The 19986-nt window shown below is 40.2% G+C and overlaps 3 protein-coding genes across 4 annotated transcripts in view; 1 reads left to right on the plus strand and 2 right to left on the minus strand.

The window, feature by feature from the left end:
• The window catches only part of hars (histidyl-tRNA synthetase), a 16895-nt gene extending 12580 nt beyond the window's left edge, over positions 1-4315 (minus strand). Inside the window, exons 1-5 of one of the 2 annotated variants that reach the window (XM_051421241.1) lie at positions 4147-4290; positions 1445-1868; positions 1156-1245; positions 730-849; positions 543-638 (exon numbers count right to left, since the gene is read on the minus strand). In XM_051421241.1, the coding sequence (XP_051277201.1) occupies positions 543-638; positions 730-849; positions 1156-1245; positions 1445-1555 (417 nt within the window). In that variant the 5' untranslated portion in view covers positions 1556-1868; positions 4147-4290. Of the gene's footprint in view, positions 1-542; positions 639-729; positions 850-1155; positions 1246-1444; positions 1869-4146 lie in introns of both variants that reach the window. The other variant, XM_051421242.1, reaches the window with a different exon arrangement.
• Positions 4316-6136: 1821 nt separating this feature from the next.
• LOC127375273 (interferon a3-like) lies at positions 6137-8895 on the minus strand. Its single transcript, XM_051421295.1, has 5 exons — positions 8678-8895; positions 7424-7498; positions 7094-7240; positions 6554-6631; positions 6137-6466 (listed from the first exon to the last, which is right to left on the minus strand). Exons 1-5 carry the CDS (start codon positions 8798-8800, stop codon positions 6344-6346), a joined length of 546 nt encoding a protein of 181 aa, XP_051277255.1. The 5' UTR covers positions 8801-8895; the 3' UTR covers positions 6137-6343.
• Positions 8896-11114: 2219 nt separating this feature from the next.
• On the plus strand, positions 11115-19597 carry ugl (ureidoglycolate lyase). Its single transcript, XM_051421240.1, has 15 exons — positions 11115-11200; positions 11548-11676; positions 11751-11969; positions 13234-13324; positions 13433-13509; positions 14483-14593; positions 14702-14761; positions 15751-15907; positions 16331-16529; positions 16860-16938; positions 17039-17131; positions 18028-18100; positions 18195-18262; positions 18622-18746; positions 19010-19597. The coding sequence occupies exons 1-15, from the start codon at positions 11195-11197 to the stop codon at positions 19176-19178; spliced, it is 1656 nt and encodes a 551-aa protein (XP_051277200.1). The 5' UTR covers positions 11115-11194; the 3' UTR covers positions 19179-19597.
• The last annotated feature ends 389 nt before the right edge of the window (positions 19598-19986 follow it).

Raw genomic sequence — 19986 nt, forward strand, 5'->3', positions numbered from 1 at the left:
AAAATGGGACTAAAATTTCACGGACTAAAACTAGCCAAAAACAAATAGTAGTAGTAGTAGTAACATTAGCTCTGTAATGTAGTATGTAAAAGGAATAGTAATTTGAGCTGTACATCTAGTGTCTGCTGGGTCTTGCATCAGAAAAGCGAAGTGACCAAAAAACTCTCACTGTAATCAACTCAAGTGAATAGTGTCTTGGTGTGGCATCCTGGTGACCTTATACAGGCAGTGGCCAGGGGTTCAAGTCCAACCTGTGGACATTTGCTGCGTGTCATCCCCCCAACAAAAACAAATATGAAAATAAAGAGATAGTACCATGTAACCTCAACATCCCTAACAGGATCTGGCCAAGGACCTTTGTTGCATGTAATACCCCTCTCTGCCCAGATTCCCTGAATTTCTACTGTCATTATCCAATACTGGACCTTGAGATGGCGTGAGTGAGCATAGTAATGACACCTACTAATAGAATCAAACAACTGTTTTTGTGAAAAGCAGCAAATGGAAGCTGGCGCTCATGGCTGTGTGTATTCGAAGGATACGGTGAGGTCATATCTGAGGGACAGCAGCTCTCCTCCTTGGTCTTTGAGGTCGTAGATGAGCTTAGAATCTTCTCCATACTTCCCTGTCAGTGTTTCCTACACACCACAGAGAGATAACAAACCTACATTTTAGAATGTGAGATGATCTCGAGTTACATTGTGTGTTAAAGTTGGTGTGAAAATCTACCTTTAGTTCAAAAACAGGCGTGTCGATGGTCTCGGCTCCGTGGCGTTTGAAGCAGCCGATGATGGTGTTGAAGACTTTCTCTCTGATGGCCATCTGCTTGGGGTTGTAGTCCCTCGTTCCCTGACACAGGAAGACATTTGCTGTGTTTCAGAATGACTGTCAAGGAATTCTACCCAGACTTTTGATTTGTTTCAAAATTTTAAAAATAAACAAAAAATAATTAAATAAATTAAAAAAGATAACATTGCCTGGTGTCAGTTACTGTTTGTCATTTTTCATGTTAACTGAAGATGAAGATTTTTTAAAAGGTGTTTGGAAATATTCTGGTGATGAAGATGAACCGTGATACACTTCTGTATCTGCACAATGACGTGATTGAAGGTATTCACATTTCAACTGTAAATGCACGAGTGTGTGTGGTCTTACCTTTGCTGTCTTGAGGACAAACTGATGTTTGCCATCATCTCCTCCTAACTGAGCCTTCAGCTGCAGCAGTTTGGCTACCTCTTCATCAATCTGCAACACACACACACACACACACACACACACACACACACACACACACACACACACACACACACACACACACACCAGAAGATAAGGACATTGTTAACACTTACTGTGAGAAACATCAGTGAGAAAAACTAGACAACATTTTACTACAAGAAATTTTGGCAAACACACACACATGCATCACACAGCACCAGAGGCCTACCTGAGCCACAGTGATCCCAGGGAGAGAATGCAGAGATCGGACACGTGTTGCAGTCCGACAGCCCACCAGACCAGAACAAGCACGAATACAAAACATGCCCAGCATGTTCATCCCACAGCACAGGGCATACAAATCATAGGGATAAAAAAAAAAAAAAAAAAAAAAAAAGTCCAGAAATTGGTCGAGCAAAAGTTCAGGAGTGCATCATGGGTACAGTCCAGTGGTATTGTCAAGCAGCAGCACAGCAGCCAATCACAATGGTCAGTAGAAGGAGAAGCAGGAAGTGAGTTGAGCAATGATGTCCAGGAGGGTTGGATTCCGCAGACAGCGAGGTAGATGATGGTGATGACGAAGGGCGAGGCAGGCCGAGGTCATCCGGGATCAGGCAGGAAGAACAGGAGAAAAGTAGTAAGCAACCCTAGCACTAGGGGAGGGCGGGGCATGACGCATCATCATCATCATCATCATCACAGCGTGGAGGATAGAACATGAGATGTACCAAGTCAATCAAAGCAGCAAGCCCAACACAACACACACACCCACACACACACACACACACACACACACACACACACACACACACACACACACACACACACACCCCTAGTATCATATCTATGTGTCCGGAGTATTTAGTGTTTCTAGCAGTGTGTATTTTTCCTAAAAAGAAAGTGAACAAAAATGACAATTTGAAATTGTAAAATGTGACTTTTGTATGCAGCCTCCAATTAAATGATGTAGAAATGTAGCTTTTTAATCAGGTTATCAAGTACCAAAAGGATACCCCACAAGTATCTGCTGGACGGAGCAACACACCGGCGACATATGACCCATGTGCGAACCCCTGTACCTATATAGTAGTTATCCATGTAAGACAGCACACAGGCGGAGTTGTGACACCGAAATATGCCGCTGTCCACTTTCTCAGTGACAACATGTGTCAACTCTTCAGAAAAGTAGCTATTTTAATTGCATTTGCTCCACAGATTGGCACATTGGCTACTGTTCCTTGACTACTTGTGTCTGTATGATGCCTGTGTCTGGTGTAAAGGGAAAGGCAAATTCAACAGGCATTGTTGGATTGTCTCAGGCATTATTCTAAGTCAAAGTAGACTGCAAGAAGCCCAAATGTAACACTAAATGAAAACATAAATGTTTTTCATGTCTAAATGTTAGATCATATGTGTGCATAAACAGTGTGTGATTACTGGTGTAGTAAAGCCTCTATGATCCTGACATAACAGCAGAGAATTCAGACCAAACAAGACACAGACACATACAGGAGGACACATACAAAGCTTACAGAGAATAAGATCAGAAAAGAGACAAAATGATGATCTGACAAGTTTACTGAGGAATTCCTGGCACAATGAAGCCAAATGCATCAAAGCTCTAAAATGAAAAATAAGAAAAGTTTGTTTCGCACAAAACTTTAAAAATGTAAATGATACACCCAGTTTGGGCCTTTCTCCACCTGCTGCACCGTCCTCTATAGTGACTGGCAGAAAGACATCGTGAATATCAAAGAGGAACAACAAACAAGTTTGAAATTTGAATGAAATAAATGTGCTTATTGTAGTTCAGAACAGCTGAGATGAAGGCTGACACCTAGATCTAGTCTTAAGTAATGTTCTGTGTGCTTGCTGTTCTAGTGCAGCATTATATATATATATATGTGTGTGTGTGTGTGTGTGTGTGTGTGTCTCGTTTGTTGTGGTACTCTGCCTCTAACTGACCACAGATCTAACAGTAGGATGGCACCAGGAGAAACCACTGGGAGAAACCTGGTTACCTGGTTCCTGACAACATCAGCCTGTGTTAATAAGGGCAGATATTGCATCAGCTATCCTTGGACATTTCGACAGTCACATTTAAGGTAATGTTTAAACGAGTCGTGACAAGGTTATCTAAAAACGTCCCTTTGGAAATAAAATGTACTGTATCAGCTGGCTAATTATCTGTCATTTTAAGCGTTAGCCCTGTTAGCTCTAGCTACTTTAGCTAACTCGACAGAGCTAAGGAAGGCGGTTAGCGGACATGTCTGGTTAGCCGCTCCATTTGAATTAAAGTTAAGTTAAAGCTAACATATAGCCGGGTTGTCTACAATGGAAACACCGGTAGAACATTGGGACTTTCTCCTCTAACGTTACCTGAAATGTGCATTATGAAGCAGCTGACGTGATAGCACAAAGCTAATGGCCCCAGCGCGAGGAGCTCTAGCTGTTGTGTCGTTTTTGAATCGCTCGAGTTTACACTAATTTAATGTTCACTCACTGGTCAGTGAACACATGTGCACTGTGGAATATCACGAGTGACATTTTGTAAATACTTGGTGTCTTCCAGTTAATTCGGCACACAAATAACAGAGAAAGACGTTCTTATTTAAATAAAAAATAACAGCCGACTTTACCATGGGCGTTTTATTTAACTATAACCCTTAATACGTTAACAGTTTGTGGACCTAACGTTAAGCTTCGTCGAATAAAGGAGTGACTCATAATGAAACAAAAAGTAACGTTGCGGGCAACATGGTGGCTGCAATAATTTGACAGAGAGGGAACATGGGGTTTGGTCTGTGGACTCTCAGTCGGCTATGCTGTATGAATGAAGTTGTTCAGAATGTGTGGACATGCAGGTCACCGCATGTTAACAACTTGCTTTGACATCAGCATTCCCGCTGAGAGCTCAGTGTGAGGACTGACCTGCTCTTTGCTCGCCTTCTCTGACTTCAACTTCCGAACGACTTCACCTTGGGTTTTAATCGCTTCTTGTATCTGTGCTTTGTCTTCCATGGCTTTTCATTAATGTATTTCCACCGCAGCTCACACCTCCGGCAACCCAGCAGCTGTCAAGACTAGACTGGCCTCAAGCGGATACGGAAACAAACAGGCTAAAAACCAACGTTAAAAGTGCATGGCGCCACCTGCTGTACCGGAGTATAACCTCATGACTGTGTAATGAATGTATATTCTGGATGTTAAACCTGCTTCGTTTAAATATTTACATAAATATCTTTCAACCTGAGATTATTTGCCCCCTATGTCCGACAAACCTCATATACTCCTGTCTCCTTCCCATAATCCACCCCTCTGTCCTTCAATATTTTTCTATGGGCTACTGAACTTCCTACAAACCATCAGCAAATGTTCAACAGCCTCTTTATAATTATAATTTCACATTCATGTGACTCTTTCTTGTCCTAATCAAAAGGACATACATACATACATACATCAAAATCTTCTTTCCTATATTTACATCTATTCTCATTCTGACAGACTTTGAATTGTGTAATAATCTCTACCATTATTTAACTCAGTGATACCCATTCCCTTTTCCCAGCTGCCCTCGAAACTGTCTGAAGACAGGGAGGTTAGTGATAGTAGCATGTTATACAGATAGGAGGTCAAGTTGTCCTAAAATAGGGGGCCAAGACAGTCATGCTTAACGCTTTATTGTAGCTGAATTTATCCTCCCTCATATACTGCAATATGATTCGGGGCACCACTTATCCCACCAGCCATCGTAAGCTTTCTTTTGTACCAAAAATGTGCAGTGAAGAATTGACACATTTAACAGTAAGTCTGATCTCTCCACTCAGCTCAGTAATCAATATCAAAATATTATATGGTAACGTCTGTGTGCTTTGCTCCACAGGCCTTGTAAAGTACTTTTTCAGACTAATTGTGAAATTTTTATGATTTGTTATGACCACTTTTTAGATAAAAAAACAAAAACATAATGGGTTAGGGTTAGGGTTAGGGTTACAAATGAAATCCAACAATTAAAATATTACAGAAATAAAATATTCAACAACTGCAGATGAAGTATTTTTAATAACAACAAAGCACCAACCCCCTGTACTCCAGTACTTGAATTTCTGTCAAGGTAAATCCCATTTGTTCCATTTAAAACAAGTTCTGAACTTGGATGGCCACTGCCATCTTTCACCTTTTGGAGCCTCTTATATTTCTGTCAAATTTGGCACCTTGGTCTTGAAATCCCGCCCATAGGTCTAACTCAGCCACCAGCAGGACTCAGCTGTCAATCATGAGGTGAAACCCCCTTTTCATAGCTTCAGATTGCTAATTAAAACCAAACTGATCAGAGAAATCAACACTTGAACATCAGTGTGCTAAGAACTACCTAAAATGACAGGAACCCTCTTTGGGAAAAGTGTATTTGACGTGTACTTTGATTATTTAGTTTGTCCCATCTGCTAACATGGAGACAGCAGGCTTTATTACCTATACTGCAGTCGGCCACCAGGGGGTGATACAGGTGTTTTGGCTTCACTGTTGGAGTGCTGGCGTGTTGTCCAGCTTTATATATGTCAGTGGTTCAAACTAAGCCCATTCAAAAGGTTAGGTGTAGTGAAAGATCATGATCTGGGTTAAAATAACATTACATTATGTAAATCACGTGATGTAAATGACGCTCCAAGTCATGTGATGCACCTAACTTAACCTACAACTTAAAATAACTCAACATTTACTGGTGGTGTCGTGTTGGAAACTCCAGTGTCCTGGGTGAAAGTCCTGAGTTAGTTTGAGCTGTCCCCAACACATCCAGGTGTGGAACTGCTTCTTATATTAGATGCCCTGAAGCGGATGGGTTTCCATGGAAGCCCTGTGCACTGGGGGCTGTGAGCGTCAGTATTTAACGACATGGGAATGAAACACCAAAATACAGAGCTGTATGAAATATCTTTATTGTGGTCAGTTAGAATATTTTCAAGACTCAGTCTTTAAATACAAAATGGTCAAAGTTAAATAAATAAATACAAATAGAGCACATAAATATAATAAATAATGACATAGAATGACAACAGCTAGCAGATTGTGTCTCTCACAGAGAAACAGAATCTATGAAACAGACAGTGAGACCGACAGATGAGACATGTCAGTGTTGCTGTTGAGTTGGTGTAACAGCTGCGTGTCTGATGGAGGTCACCAGCATGTGCAACTGATCCAGGTGCAGTTTAGTTTCCTTCCTGATCAGCTCCCAGGATGCAGCACTGCCCCCCTGTACACACAGAACGGCACTCAGTTCCACTACTTTACCCAGTGAATACAATTTTACAGTGCATAGTAACACAGTATGTGTACTTACGGTGCGGTACAGAGTGCGTCTGGCCAGTCTCTTGTAGTATTTTCTCAGTCTTTTGTCTGCTCGCTTCTTAGTTGACACCTGAAGACAAAAACACAAGTGAGATTGTTTTTCTGTTTGGTGGTAAAACCTGAAGCTAAAGGTATAGGCAGTTGTATCGGAAATTTCCGTTGAAGAGTATAATAGTCATTTGGCAGAAATATAAGAGGGTGTATGTCACTTGAAGTGAAAGCACTAAGGACTTTGAGTGTCAGTTGAGCTGTCAGTGCTAAAAGGAGCTGAAACGTCGCTTGAAGTGTCAAAAGAGCTGGAATGTTGATGTCAGTGCAAGTCGAACAGTGAAATTAAAATATAAGTACTCAAAGTGCCATTTAAAATCCAAGCACAGTTTGAAGCGCCACTAAATGTCCACAAAAGGCCATAAACTCAAAGATGTCAGTTAAAGTGTCTCCAAAAGGACTTTAAGTACTATCAGTTGAAGTGAAGAGCTGAAAGGAGTTGAAGTGTCTGTCTGTCTGTCTGTCTGTCTGTCTGTCTACTCACACAGCCGTTGAGTTCGTCTGCCTGTCTGTGGATGATCGTCAGGAAGTGTTCGGTCTTGGTGGCATCCAAGGTACTGGAGGTGAAGTTGCTATAGAGATCAGAAATCAGCTCCAGGCTGTCTCTGATGAAAACCAACTGGGACTCCCTCTGGAGAGAGGGCACAAGACAGAGAGAGAGAGAGAGACAGGTGTGAATTCTAGCTCTCTGATTGGCTGATGTCATCAGCATGAGAATAATAATATACGATAGATAGATAGATAGATAGATAGATAGATAGATAGATAGATAGATAGATAGATAGATAGATAGATAGATAGATGGATAGATTACCTCATCACCATGTATGCGTCGGTAGAGTTTCTTTGGAAAAGTAACTGGACTCTCCTGTTCAGTTAGTTCACCGCCCTGAAACATAAAGATAACACTTCATTTCAGCACAGAAAAAGTTTGATGGTTTCCATCAGTGTTCATGGTTCAGGAGGTTTCTACCTTTGTTTGAAACATTAGGGAGAATGGAAGTACACATCTCAACTACACATAGAACATACAGCTAGAGCTTATAGTCATTTTAATGTGAAAATAGATATTATACCTTGTATTAAATTAAAGGTATAATTTTTTCTCAAATTATAATATTTTATATATATTAAAATACTTTTCTTACCTACAAACATTTTTGAAATAAAAAACATGAACAAATCTGACAAAATACTTGACTGTATAAAGTTTCACATACATGTAAGCATACTTATTTGTAACATACATGCACATATTGAGATTTTGTGTGAGATCTGATCCTAATCAGATGTTTCCTGGTGTTGTAGTTTCTTAAAGCTCCACTAGATGTTCTTAACGAGTCAACAGCAACTTTAAAGGTCCAGTTCAGAGTTTTCAGAGACAGTCATGCGTCCATCAGTGTGTTATTGTCTGTAATCATTCTTCATGTCACACCAACCTTTAATCATCTGCCCGTCGGACTGTATGAATCAACTTTATTGTCACACAGCACAATGTATAATGAAATTTGTCCTCTGCCTTTAACCCAGCCAATACTAGGAGCAGTACAGCGTCAGGGAACCAACTCAAGAATTAAACCCAGGACCTTCTTTCTGCCCCGTTCATCCAACATAAAATCTACTGGTTCCACCTTTATTTTGGTCTTGACCACATACAAAACAACAGTGGAGTAAATGATCACAATTCACTGCTGATCATATTTTGCATTACTTTGGAAAAATTTATTGTTTGGATTCACTGAATGTGACAGGAATCCCTGTTCTATTTGATTAATTTGCTTATTATTTTACATTCACAATCTAAATTATTTCGCAAAAATCAAAGTTTTAAGAGCTGACTGTTCACTTACTGAGCCACTGTGCTGCATTCCAAACCCTGTTCTCACCATGCAGTGGATTTCATTTTTAAAATCCTTATTCATTCATGTGTTTTTATTATAAAAGAATAAACGAATACACTATTATTAACACATCCCACACCTGTCCTGGGACATTCAATGCATTCTATCTATGAAATAATCAGTTTAAATGGAAGTTTAAACATAGATTTAATATGCATTGTTCTTACCATTTGCTGGAGGAGACGCAGAGACTCGCTGCTCAGTTGAGTGTAGTGTGTGAGCCAATCACAGCAGAGCGCAGGAGTCAGGGCGCTGCAGAGGATGAAGAGCAGGATGGTCCAGCTGAACATGATGAAGATGGCGATGCTGATGGTGACGATTGTTGACAACAGTGGTGGCTGCACAATGAGTTCTGATGTGTGTTCGACATGCTGCTGGAGTTCAGGACTTTTATTCCAGAGAGGAAACAGAAAACTCATCAAAGTGAAAGACAAAAAGTCCAAAAGTTGTTTCTACTCTCCCTTTTAGACACACACACACACACACACACCAAAACACAACATCAGATCATGAAATAATCATTTAAAGAGGATTTATGAGCTAAATCAGCACATTTTTTAGAAATGAATAAATGATTCTACAGCATATTATGTTACATATATTATAAATAAAGTATTTTAGTGTTAATTGTTGATTTGGGAAGTGTTTTTCTTTGGGCTGTAAAAAGTCCCTTCACTTTCATTTTTCAAACCAGCTGTCAGAATAGCAGTCAATGGTCATGTCAGATAGCACAATCACAGGAAGTCACACACAGCTCTCCAAAATAAAAGCTGACAATTATTTTCTTGCTCAACAAATCAGTAGAGTCCCAAGTTTACTGAACGAATGAGTGTTAGTGTGTGATACAAATATACTGTAGACACGTTACCGACAGATCACAGAAAATGCAGAGTGTCTGTAAATTATCCAGTCTAATGTTATAACCGGAAATGTTTTTATTTTGAAGCAGCATCTCATCTACTGTATTAGAGTTGATATTGATTTTGTCTGACAGCTGACATCAGCCTCGTTTTATGCGGTTTGTAAATCCGTTTGCCTCACTGATGATGCAACGCTGTGATGTCACCCACTCGTTGTTTTGCCTTTCTACATATCTGGAGGGGATCTTTTAAGTTCCAAAAGTAAAAGTTCAAAATAGTCAGTTTTACAATATTACTGTATATTATATTACTGGATTATAATAATTGATAGATGAATGTGTTCATTAGTGTTGCAGCTGGTAAAGGCGGGGCTCATTCTAATGACTATATACTGTTATAGGTTAATTTATTATATTTAATCAATTTAGGCCTATGAGTTGATTTTAAAAGGATTTTTACTAACGTTAGCTATCACTACATAAACGTTGTATAATTATTCATTAAAAATGATTCTGGTAATTTCACTGGTGTAGCGAGGAAACTGGGTGTGCTTGACATCATAGAAATGCATCATAAGACTGTGGTGTGCTGCTGTTAGAGGGTCACTTAGTGAACAGCACAAATCACATGGAATCTGATCTTTTCCGTTCTCATTCATTTCATATGTGGTCCCAATCAGATACAGGTCTGACTCTGTGACCTCGAGGTGAACCGAATTCAGTGTGGACTTGAGCTTACAGTACTTTGGAGACCCTGTCTCTGTAAGCTCTTTATTTTGTTTCATTTATAAAGTATTTCAAATATGTACATTGTGTTACTGATGAGGTAAAAAACGCCTCATTATGGAATATGACAGGCACAGAGGCTTTATTTTGTTTTACTGAGAGAAAAAAACAAGAACCTGTTGGGTTGCCATGGTTTATCATGTTTTAAAAAGTGGATCCCCAGAAAAAAAAAGTGTGGGAAACACTGCTCTAAATCAACATTCGTCATGTGGGTAACTTCAGGACTGTGACCTGTTCACACTGGAATCTGATATGGGCCACATTAAAAAAGTAATGTACGCAGCCACACACAAAAAAGCAACAAATCTGAATTGAGAGCTAATGCTTGCAGTGTGAACGCAGCCTTAGAGACTCCTCTGTGCCTGTCAGGTGTCAGTTCTAAATACAACTCTACAAAGTTTCAAATGCTAAATTAAGACGTTATTAAGTACCAAAAGGTGGTCCTTTTTTTATTATTATTAAATAAAGATAATAATTATAATTATTAATGATAATCCTAATTTTAATCTTTGTTTAATTATTATCCAAAATGTTGAGTAAAGGTTTAAAAAATAATACATAAATAATAAAAGATTCATTAAAAAGAATGAATTTAAGAACTGTAGTTCTTAGTGTTCTGTTGTTTTTGTTGTTTTTACTCTGTAAAAGCCTTTTGTAAACCCAATTTTGAAAGGTGCTGTATAAATAAAGTTGATTATTATTAATTATTAATTATTAATTAATTGAAAACAAGTATAAAAGCACAGTTCATACAAAAGATACAAGATACAACAGGTACCAACAGAAGCAGAATGGTTTTCCGTCACGGATTTAATTTCACGAAGGGGTCCCGAAGTACTCACTTTTACTTTGTAAAGAATTCCTGCATACAGACTAAAAGCAGATTTTTCCTGCTTTAAATCCCCTCACATGTCAGTTTGCAGAATGTACACATTTAGGACTTTAAACTCTACATACAAACAAACCTGTTCAAACAGTAACCAAAGTAAATCCATAACCAAAGTCCACTTCTAATGAGTGAACAGATCCTGTCATCAACATGTCTGTGAGTATTAAGATGACTTATTTTACAACTAATAGACTTTACGGACTGTACAGAATACGACAGGAAGTAACAATTACAATGTGAGGAGGTGTGAGGACGGACTTTGAACTTCACTGCAGTTTCATTAGCTTCAGTGTCCTGCAATAGTTTGTTTCCTGTTTCAGACGCTACAGGCTTTAGGAATTTCTTGTGCATGAACATGGTCAAACTCTTTAGCTGCTTGAATCAAAGAATAACTACACCGTCAGGGGCGAAGCCGGGAGCTTTCAACATTCCTTTTTTTGGTGAAATGGTGCGACACACAAGGACACAGGAGAGTCTAATGTGCTGACACTTTTGGTCCACAGGGCCCGGTCAGCATGGAGCTGTCTCCCCCTCCCTCTGGTCTAGAAGCAGAGCACGAGACCCTCTTCACCACCGATTCCCTCCTCTTCCTCCGTGAGCTGATCTCCACATTTGATGAGGAGGTGGATGAGGTAGGCTGGCTGAAAAAGCGCTTTTTATTTAATAAGTTCATTTCAAGTTATCTGCTCTACTCTGCTCTGTCCAGGTCCTGAGGTTGCGAGTGTCCAGAAAGGCCCACTTGGACCTTTCAGGTGACCTGCCAAGCTTTCAGGAAAGTACCAGACACATCAGGAGAGACGCAGCCTGGAGGGTACGCCCTGTCCCCCCAAGGCTCCAGAGAAGACATGTGGATATTGGGGATCTGGCTCCCTGCGATACCCAGCGCTTCATTAAAGCTCTCCTGTCACCAGCACAGGGCATACAGGTACCCCCTCTATTACTCACCTGTGAGCATACCACACCAGCACGATAACTCTATTCTGTGCTCTAATGTTTGGTCATGAAATCCCTTAATATAACTGTTAATGGAGGAGTTACACTTACATGCAGTGAGTAATCTGACCATACCGTAAATACCGACATAGCAACTTTTATAGAGAACTTGGTAATCATTCTCTTATGATTCAATTCAATTACATTTTATTTGTATAGCGCCAATTCATAACAGAAGTTATCTCAGGACACTTTTCAAATAGAGCAGGTCTAGACCGAACTCTTTATAACATTAATTACAGAGACCCAACAGTACCACCATGAGCAAGCACTTGGTGACAAGGGCAAGGAAAAACTGCCTGTTAAAAGGCAGAAACCTAGGACAGATCCTCCGGCTCTAGGTGGGTGGTCGTCTGTCTCGACCAGTTGGGGTGGAGAGGAGAGAGAGAGAGAGAGAGAGAGAGAGAGAGACAGACAGAGACAGACGAGAAGACAGAGAGAGAGACAGACAGACAGACAGGTGCACAGCAACAACAGTATTGGCAACGGCAGTCTAGCAGGACCAAGGGAGGGGGCCCCCCCAAAACCCAAAAAAACCCAGGAAAAAAAAAAAAAAAAAAAAAAGAAGTGAAGTTAGTAACAGAATTGACAGAAGAGGCAGAAAGAGAGAGAGAAAAAGAGAAATAGTTAGGCAATGGCAATCTAACAGAGTTCAGGACCCAGCCTAAATGTTTATCAAAGGGAATTGCCTCTCTTGAAGTGAGGTGTCTCCTCCGAACCACAACTTGTTCCACAGGAGAGGGGCTTGGTAAAAAAAGGCCCCCCCCCCCCCCTCTTTTTTAAAAAAAAAAAAAAAAAAAAAAAATTTAGGATTAGCCCCTCCCACTTCATATTGAAGCCCCGCCTATTCCAAGTACAGATACCAATAAATATAATTTAGTTGGTTGAACAGATGCAGACTATGTACTATGTAGTCCCTCAAAAATTCCACACTGGAACAAAAAAACATTATGCTTACAATCCCACAATGCAATGCACTGCATTTCATAGATGTGAAAATTGCACTACTCCACAGCTGTGATGAGACAGAATTATGATAAATAGTAAGTGTACGAAATCTCAATTTGCAGCTCACTATTGAGTAAACTACTGAGTGTCCGTTACATAGGGAGTAATGAATGAATGATTTCAGACACAGTCCTGTTCTCGGACCATCCCCTGACAGTGGAAACGCTTCTGCCTCTCTTTGGTTTCAGGTTGACTTTGATGATGGGAACTGCCCCACATATCACAACCAGATCAAAGGCATTCATAATGTTTTTAAGGTGGTTCACAACCAGTTCCCCAGTAAGTGGTTATTATTAATTCATGCTGGTTCAGCTACATTACTGCACAGGGACAAGGATATGTGTGTGGATATGCTCATGAACTACACCTCCGTCCTTCTGTTGATAGATGTTCCACCCATATCTCAGGCTCCGGTGCTGATGCTGCGTCCCCGTGCCTGGAACATGGTGGAGCACAACATGATGGTACTAAAGCATTTCCTCTTCCTCACTTCACCCAGTTACTTTATTTATTTAGTGCATGTTGTTGCTGGTTGAATGGATGAATGGTTTGAGTTTGTGGAAGAAAAACAACTGTGGAGCTATAATGTGTTTTGTCAGTGTGTTCTGTCATATAAAGCCCGGTGTGTAGAATTTGGAATTGAGCTTTAATAAAGTTCCTCTGATTTCACACAGGGGGCACTGTAATCTGTCAATTTGGAGTTCCTGGGGCAGTTTTGAATACTATTTAAAAAAATTTTTTTTTAAATAGAATTCAAGGTTTTACAACCTTTTCACCAATAACATAATCAGTGAATAAATGCTTCAGCGAATCTTCTAAATGATTGTATTCCTGGCTGTGTAGAAGGCTTTGAAAAAGCAGTCACACTTTTATGTTGGGAAATAGATTTTATATTTAATTTAACTGAAATCAATTTTCATGCATTCACCCCCACACAGAGTGAGCTATAGAGCTTCTGGTTGCAGCTTAATAATGAAAGTGAAGGGTGCATTCCCTTACATTCTCTTTACATTTCATAATAACAGTTGAGTTCGTCAATTCAAAAACAAAAAGAAAACTGTAGTGATTTTAGAGACACAACAATGATATAAACTGGAGTAAAATACAAAAAGACAGTTACACAAAAAGAGAAAAGAAAGTAAAACAAAAAATGCTTGTATTATTTGAGGGAACTGAAACAACTGATTGTTTGGTCACTCTGCAAAGAATTCATTATAAATATTTGTATTTTTCATTAAAAACTTTTATATTCATGTGAATGTAATTTGAATACCATCAGACAAAATAAGCAGTCTTCAGTATCAGTTTGGTGCTGTGGTGACTTGAGATGGGTATTTGTCATTATTATAGGCTAAATGAGCATATGATTAATCAAAAGAACATAGCCCATATATGAAGACACCATCTGTGTTCTCTGTTATTGTGGCTGTTTGTCAGGTGGAGGGGAAGGAGGCTCCTGGTCCTCTCTTTGACTTTGGACTCCTCATGTTCCACTGTGGAAAGACCCTGTTTGAAAACCAGAGTGGACCCTTTTTCTACCTCTCAAAAGTAACACACACACACACACACACACACACACACACACACACACACACAGTGATGATTTGTGTAATATGAATATAATCCACATTTATACTGTCTCTCCCTGTTTTCCAGGTGGAAAGCTTAATGGAGGCCAGACTATGGAACAAGATATTTGTCTGGACACAACAGAAGGTCTGCACGCATGTCACTGTTTATGCACATATTCAGTCATCTAGTTAAGTCACTTTTATCTGATAGCCCAATATCAGAAATCACACTGATATTGCTTCAAAATCTTTCATTAAATGGGGAAAAAAGTGGAACAAACCTCAGGAAGAGCAACAGAAGAGGGATTCCTCTCCCAGGCAAACAGACAGACATGCAGCACAGAATAGTCGTAATATTACAAGAACACAGGTGAAAATATATTGAAGTGTTGCAGCCAGTGGCCTCAAGAATACTGCAGAACTAGAAGCCTAAAAGTTTTGATATAAAATTTAACTATACTTATGTCATAAGACATAAGAATGAGTTCAATCAATAAGCACCTTATTATCAGATTTTTCTGTATAGTGAAATGAAATGAAAGCACTTAGATGAAGTATGAGTCACATATTCCTGCGTGCTCTGAGGCCGAGGAAGGAGCACAGTGGGGACTGATTCCTCCAGACACAGATCAAAACACACCTTCTGTACAACTGTCGAGCTGTGAAAAGATGCACGTTATCCTAAATTTTGATCTCGTAGCAACCTTTTTCTCCTTATACTATTATGTATATATACATTTCTGTTAAAATATAATTGTGTGGGGTTGTCCTGGTAGCTCACCGGTTGAGCTGGCACTCCATGTACCAAGGTTGGGTGGTTGCTGTCACAGCCACAGGTTTGAGTCTGACCTGTGGACCTTAGCTGCGTGTCATCCTCCCTCTCTCCCCCCTTTTCTGTCTAATATGGGCTGTTCTGTTAAATAAGGCAAAAATATATATAAAAATATATCATTTATATTTGTGAAATAACATCGTTATCCTAAAAATTTTGACTTTATTCCTTTTTATACATTAGTGCATGCAGTGTATTTGTACTCACTCACTTAATGTCACACTAGAGTATAGTAAGTGAACTTGTGTGTGTGTGTGTGTGTGTGTGTGTGTGTGTGTGTGTGTGTGTGTGTGTGTGTGTAGCTGGGCCTGCCACCGGGCTGTATCAAGGCGACGGTGCTGATTGAAAATGTATTAGCAGCCTTTGAGATGGAGGAGATTCTCTACGAGCTGCGGGACCATTCAGCAGGACTCAACTGTGGCATCTGGGATTATTCTGCCTCCTTTGTCAATAAGTTCGGTGAGTCAGACATTGTGGCCTTTAGCTCAGGGGTGTAGTGGTAAATGCAGAGCTGGGTAAACTCCAGTTTGTTTCCGCGTCATTGATTGATAGAGTTCAAAATAGAAGAGTAAACTCATGGATAAACTGAGTTTGCTTGGGGTTACCCTCACTACGGCCCTGATTTGGCTGCTCCTGACATCCCTATGACCCCTATGTTTTCCACTGAGCCTCTGAACCCAATCATTGCTTGAGGGAGGGTCCAGGGTGAACTGTAATGTCAGAATTAGTGTTCATACAATGTATGTATGATGGTGTGTATTTACTATTGATAATAATCTTTCACAATAAGGAAACTGTAGCCACATACAGTTAAAGGGCAATCTCTCGAAAAGGGCAATCTCTGTCTCACTGAAGTCAAGAGGCGATGTGTTTCTCCTCCAGGTCACCGACAGGCCTTCCTCCTTCCCGACCGCAGTAAATACGTCAACATGGAGAAGCGATTTCTGCGCAGCTACATGGACCTGTTGGTTCAGACGTGTCACCGGAGGGGAGCACTGGCCACAGGAGGCATGGCTGCCTTGCTGCTGCCTCAGGACCCACTCAGTGAATCCCACAGGAGAGTGTTGGATACTGTCACCAGGTAGGAGCATTACTGTTAACACACACGTGCATGAGACTGAAAGCTAAAATCATCGCAGTGCAGAAAATCCAAATTCACTGAGTAATAGGATTTATTGTGGATGCGCTTTCTGTCATAGAGCCATTATCACTGACTCAGCCCCTGAAAAGCAACATAGCCTTACAAATAGATCCGTTATTGTTACATCATGTTAATTAAGCACATAGTATACAGAATCATCAGCGTACCTTTACACTGGCGATGTCTTAATTCTATGCTGAGTTGACAGTGCCTGCATTTTTTAATTGAAATATGCGGGCTGCTGTGACACTGTTTTCTCCCACCTCTTAGGCTAAAGATGCTGGAGATCAAGGCAGGTGTGGATGGTTTCATGGTATATGACCTGAGTTTGATTGAGCCCATGCAGAAAGTAAGCACAGAATCATGAGCCATGCAAGGGTTTCTATAAATACAAAGTGACTAATATTGACTGGGGTTTTCTGTTCATGGTAATTCTTCACCTCTTCCAGCTCTTCAAGCTCCACACTGAAGGTGATAATCAGCTTATCCAGCTTCGAAATGATGTAACTGTATCTCCTGATGACCTACTGTCCATGCCTTCGGTAGGTCGATCAGTTAGAATTTAACTGCAGAAGAACAATTATAACACTGCTTAACAATTCATTCAGATTCAGTCATCGGTTGCACCGCCATCTATTTCCAAACACACTGATAAACTCTTCTGGCCTCTCTGAAGTTTACAGATTTGGTTAGCACCATGCAGGCAGAAGGTGATATTTGAATCCTTTACACGAGATTGAGATGGGCGACAAATGAATGGAAAACCCACCTTAAAATGTCTTCGGTTCTGTTCCACCAGCAGCCTCCACAGCAGTGTCAGATTGTCCAAGTGTGTGGGACTCTACTGGAGCGATGAACTGTATTATTATATTATCTCCTCACTGAGTGAGAAATGAACAGCATGATAGAACGTTAACTGTTAGTGATATCAGTCATTATCAAGGTAACGTTAGCTAAATAAGGGCTTGTTTAAAGAATGGATTGTATCTAATGTTAGTTAAAATGAACCCCTCACAGACACTTCTGGATCTGAATGAATCTTCAAATGACAAACAAAGGCACGAACATCAGGTAGCATCACGAGGAGCTCGACTGGCACGGTAGTCATCCAATTGTAACAATGCCATTCCCAGTGTGTGCTGGCTTACCGTACTGCTACACAGACACTACATATACGGTAATATTACTGAAGGTATAAAATGAACACAGACAAGTCATTTGAGTCATCCAAGTCCAGTCACAGGTATTTCACTTCCAACTCTGAGTCGAGTCTCAAGTCATTTATTTTCTGTCGAGTCAGTTTCAAGTCATCAAAACACTGACTCAAGTCTCAATCTCTGACTGCTAGTGTATTACTTTGTTAGCTTATGTAAAAGAACATATGTTGTATTAGTCTCAAATAATAAAGTATACTTTGATGTATTTTGTTTTTCCTTAGGGAGGAGTCACCCTTTATGGTTTGAAGTATAACATTGCAGTTGGAGTCCTCTTTATTAATGCTTGGCTATCAGGTATGTACATTTACATATTCTTGTCCTCCTCATATTTAGGAGCAGGCAGGGTGATGAAGTGTGTCGACTATTGAAACCAGCTTCTGTTTCCTAGGTAGTGGCCACTTTTTCTACAGAGGCCAGGTCGAAGATTCAGCCACAGCAGAGATTTCCAGATCACAGGTGCGTTTGGATCCAAGCTCAGGACCCACCAAGAGTACAACCCAGAGGATTTCCTTTAAACATTTATCTAGGGTTGGTCTAGATAGGCTAAATCAGACTGATCTGTAAAAGACCCTTTTTGACATAAACACAAGTCTTACCAATGACACTAATTACAGTTCTGTTCCATTTAGTGTAGCAGAGCCTTTCCAGTGAGCCAACATGCACAACAGCAGCACCCTGACTCTGTCTGACCTGAATGGAACTTTAATTAGTATCACTGGTAACACCTGTGTTTGCTGTAGCTAACTAACATTGCAAAGCTTAAATGACTATACCTAAAGTATGAATAACTGTGTGTGTGTGTGTGTGTGTGTCAGGTGTGGCAGTGGATCCGACATCAGACTCAGATGGAGGACGACAGCCGGGTGGTGAGCAGGCGGCTGGTGACTGACCTCACCAATGAGGTCATGATGGAGCTCAGCGCTCTCTGTCACTCGGTCAGGTGAGCAGACACTCCTTGAGGACACCTTTTGGGACAAGCCTGTTAAACGTTAAGGACATGTAGCCTATCTATGGTAGATCACTAACTCCAGTGGAATATAATTGTGTCTGCTATAGCACACAGAGATGTATGCATTCACAATCATGGTATAGGACCAATAAACAACAGTCAGGCCACTACTCTTTCATTCTTACTGTATATAACATTTACAAGCCTCTTATACTGGCCTTGTGTCTCTGTCTGTCGGTGTCTGTCCTCCTCAGGGCCAAACAGAGGTTACACACAGCAGCAGACATGTTCCTGGAGGTGGTCCTAAAGAGAGATTTCCCAGAGTTCATCACCACCTACTTGAATTTGGACCACACCTTTCTCCGCTCCCAGAACAGACAGGTGGAGGATCAGGACACAGACATGCCCCGACCCAAACTGTGAAGGTCCAGATGGAAAACCACACACTTTGAGGACACATTACCTTTCAATATTTCTAGATTTAAGTAGCAGAAAGTTAGATGAATCAGCAATCAGTGTGGGTTAAAGACACCAATGTGTACCTCTCTAGAGGAATAAAGAAAACAAGATAAATATGGAGTTAGCGTTAGTAAGTAGTTACTGTAACTCACACTCAAGGTTTAAAACAAATTATAATATTTTCTACCTCTATTATCTGATTAATATATTCATACATATGAATAAATAAAGCATGCCATGCTTTATGTATGATAAAGATGTGACTTGTAACAGCATACAACTGTTGATGTGAGCTACTGCTGGCAAACTGGCAGAAATGTCCTGGAGAACCTGGATATTTAGTTTTCCAGTTTAATTAAAATGACCAAATATCCTGGAAATAATTGTCGTTGTCCTGGAAAATGTTATTTGTATTTCAGGTTAGAGGAACACTGTAGTCAAGTACTGCAGTGATGAGTACAGCGTTATGTAAATACTAGTGCTAACCGTAAATGATATGACGGTTTGTGACTTTGTGAACATTATAAAATGGAAAAAGTCCAAATCATCATAGTAAAACTGTTTCTAATGTAAATCTCCTGGTGTCTCTGTATAGTGATCTTAATTACTGCTGTCCCCAGCACGTATCAACGCTGCAGACCAACTGTAGACTCACCACATACACTGATACAGTCTAATGTTCATTTCCTCCAAGAGCCTTTTCAGTCCATACTGGTCTTTGTGTGTTTATGTATGTGAGCAGAGGCATGCATAAACATTTATCATCATCGTC

This window comes from Dicentrarchus labrax, unplaced genomic scaffold, assembly GCF_905237075.1.
Source record: "Dicentrarchus labrax unplaced genomic scaffold, dlabrax2021, whole genome shotgun sequence".
Taxonomy (NCBI): Eukaryota; Metazoa; Chordata; class Actinopteri; family Moronidae; genus Dicentrarchus; species Dicentrarchus labrax.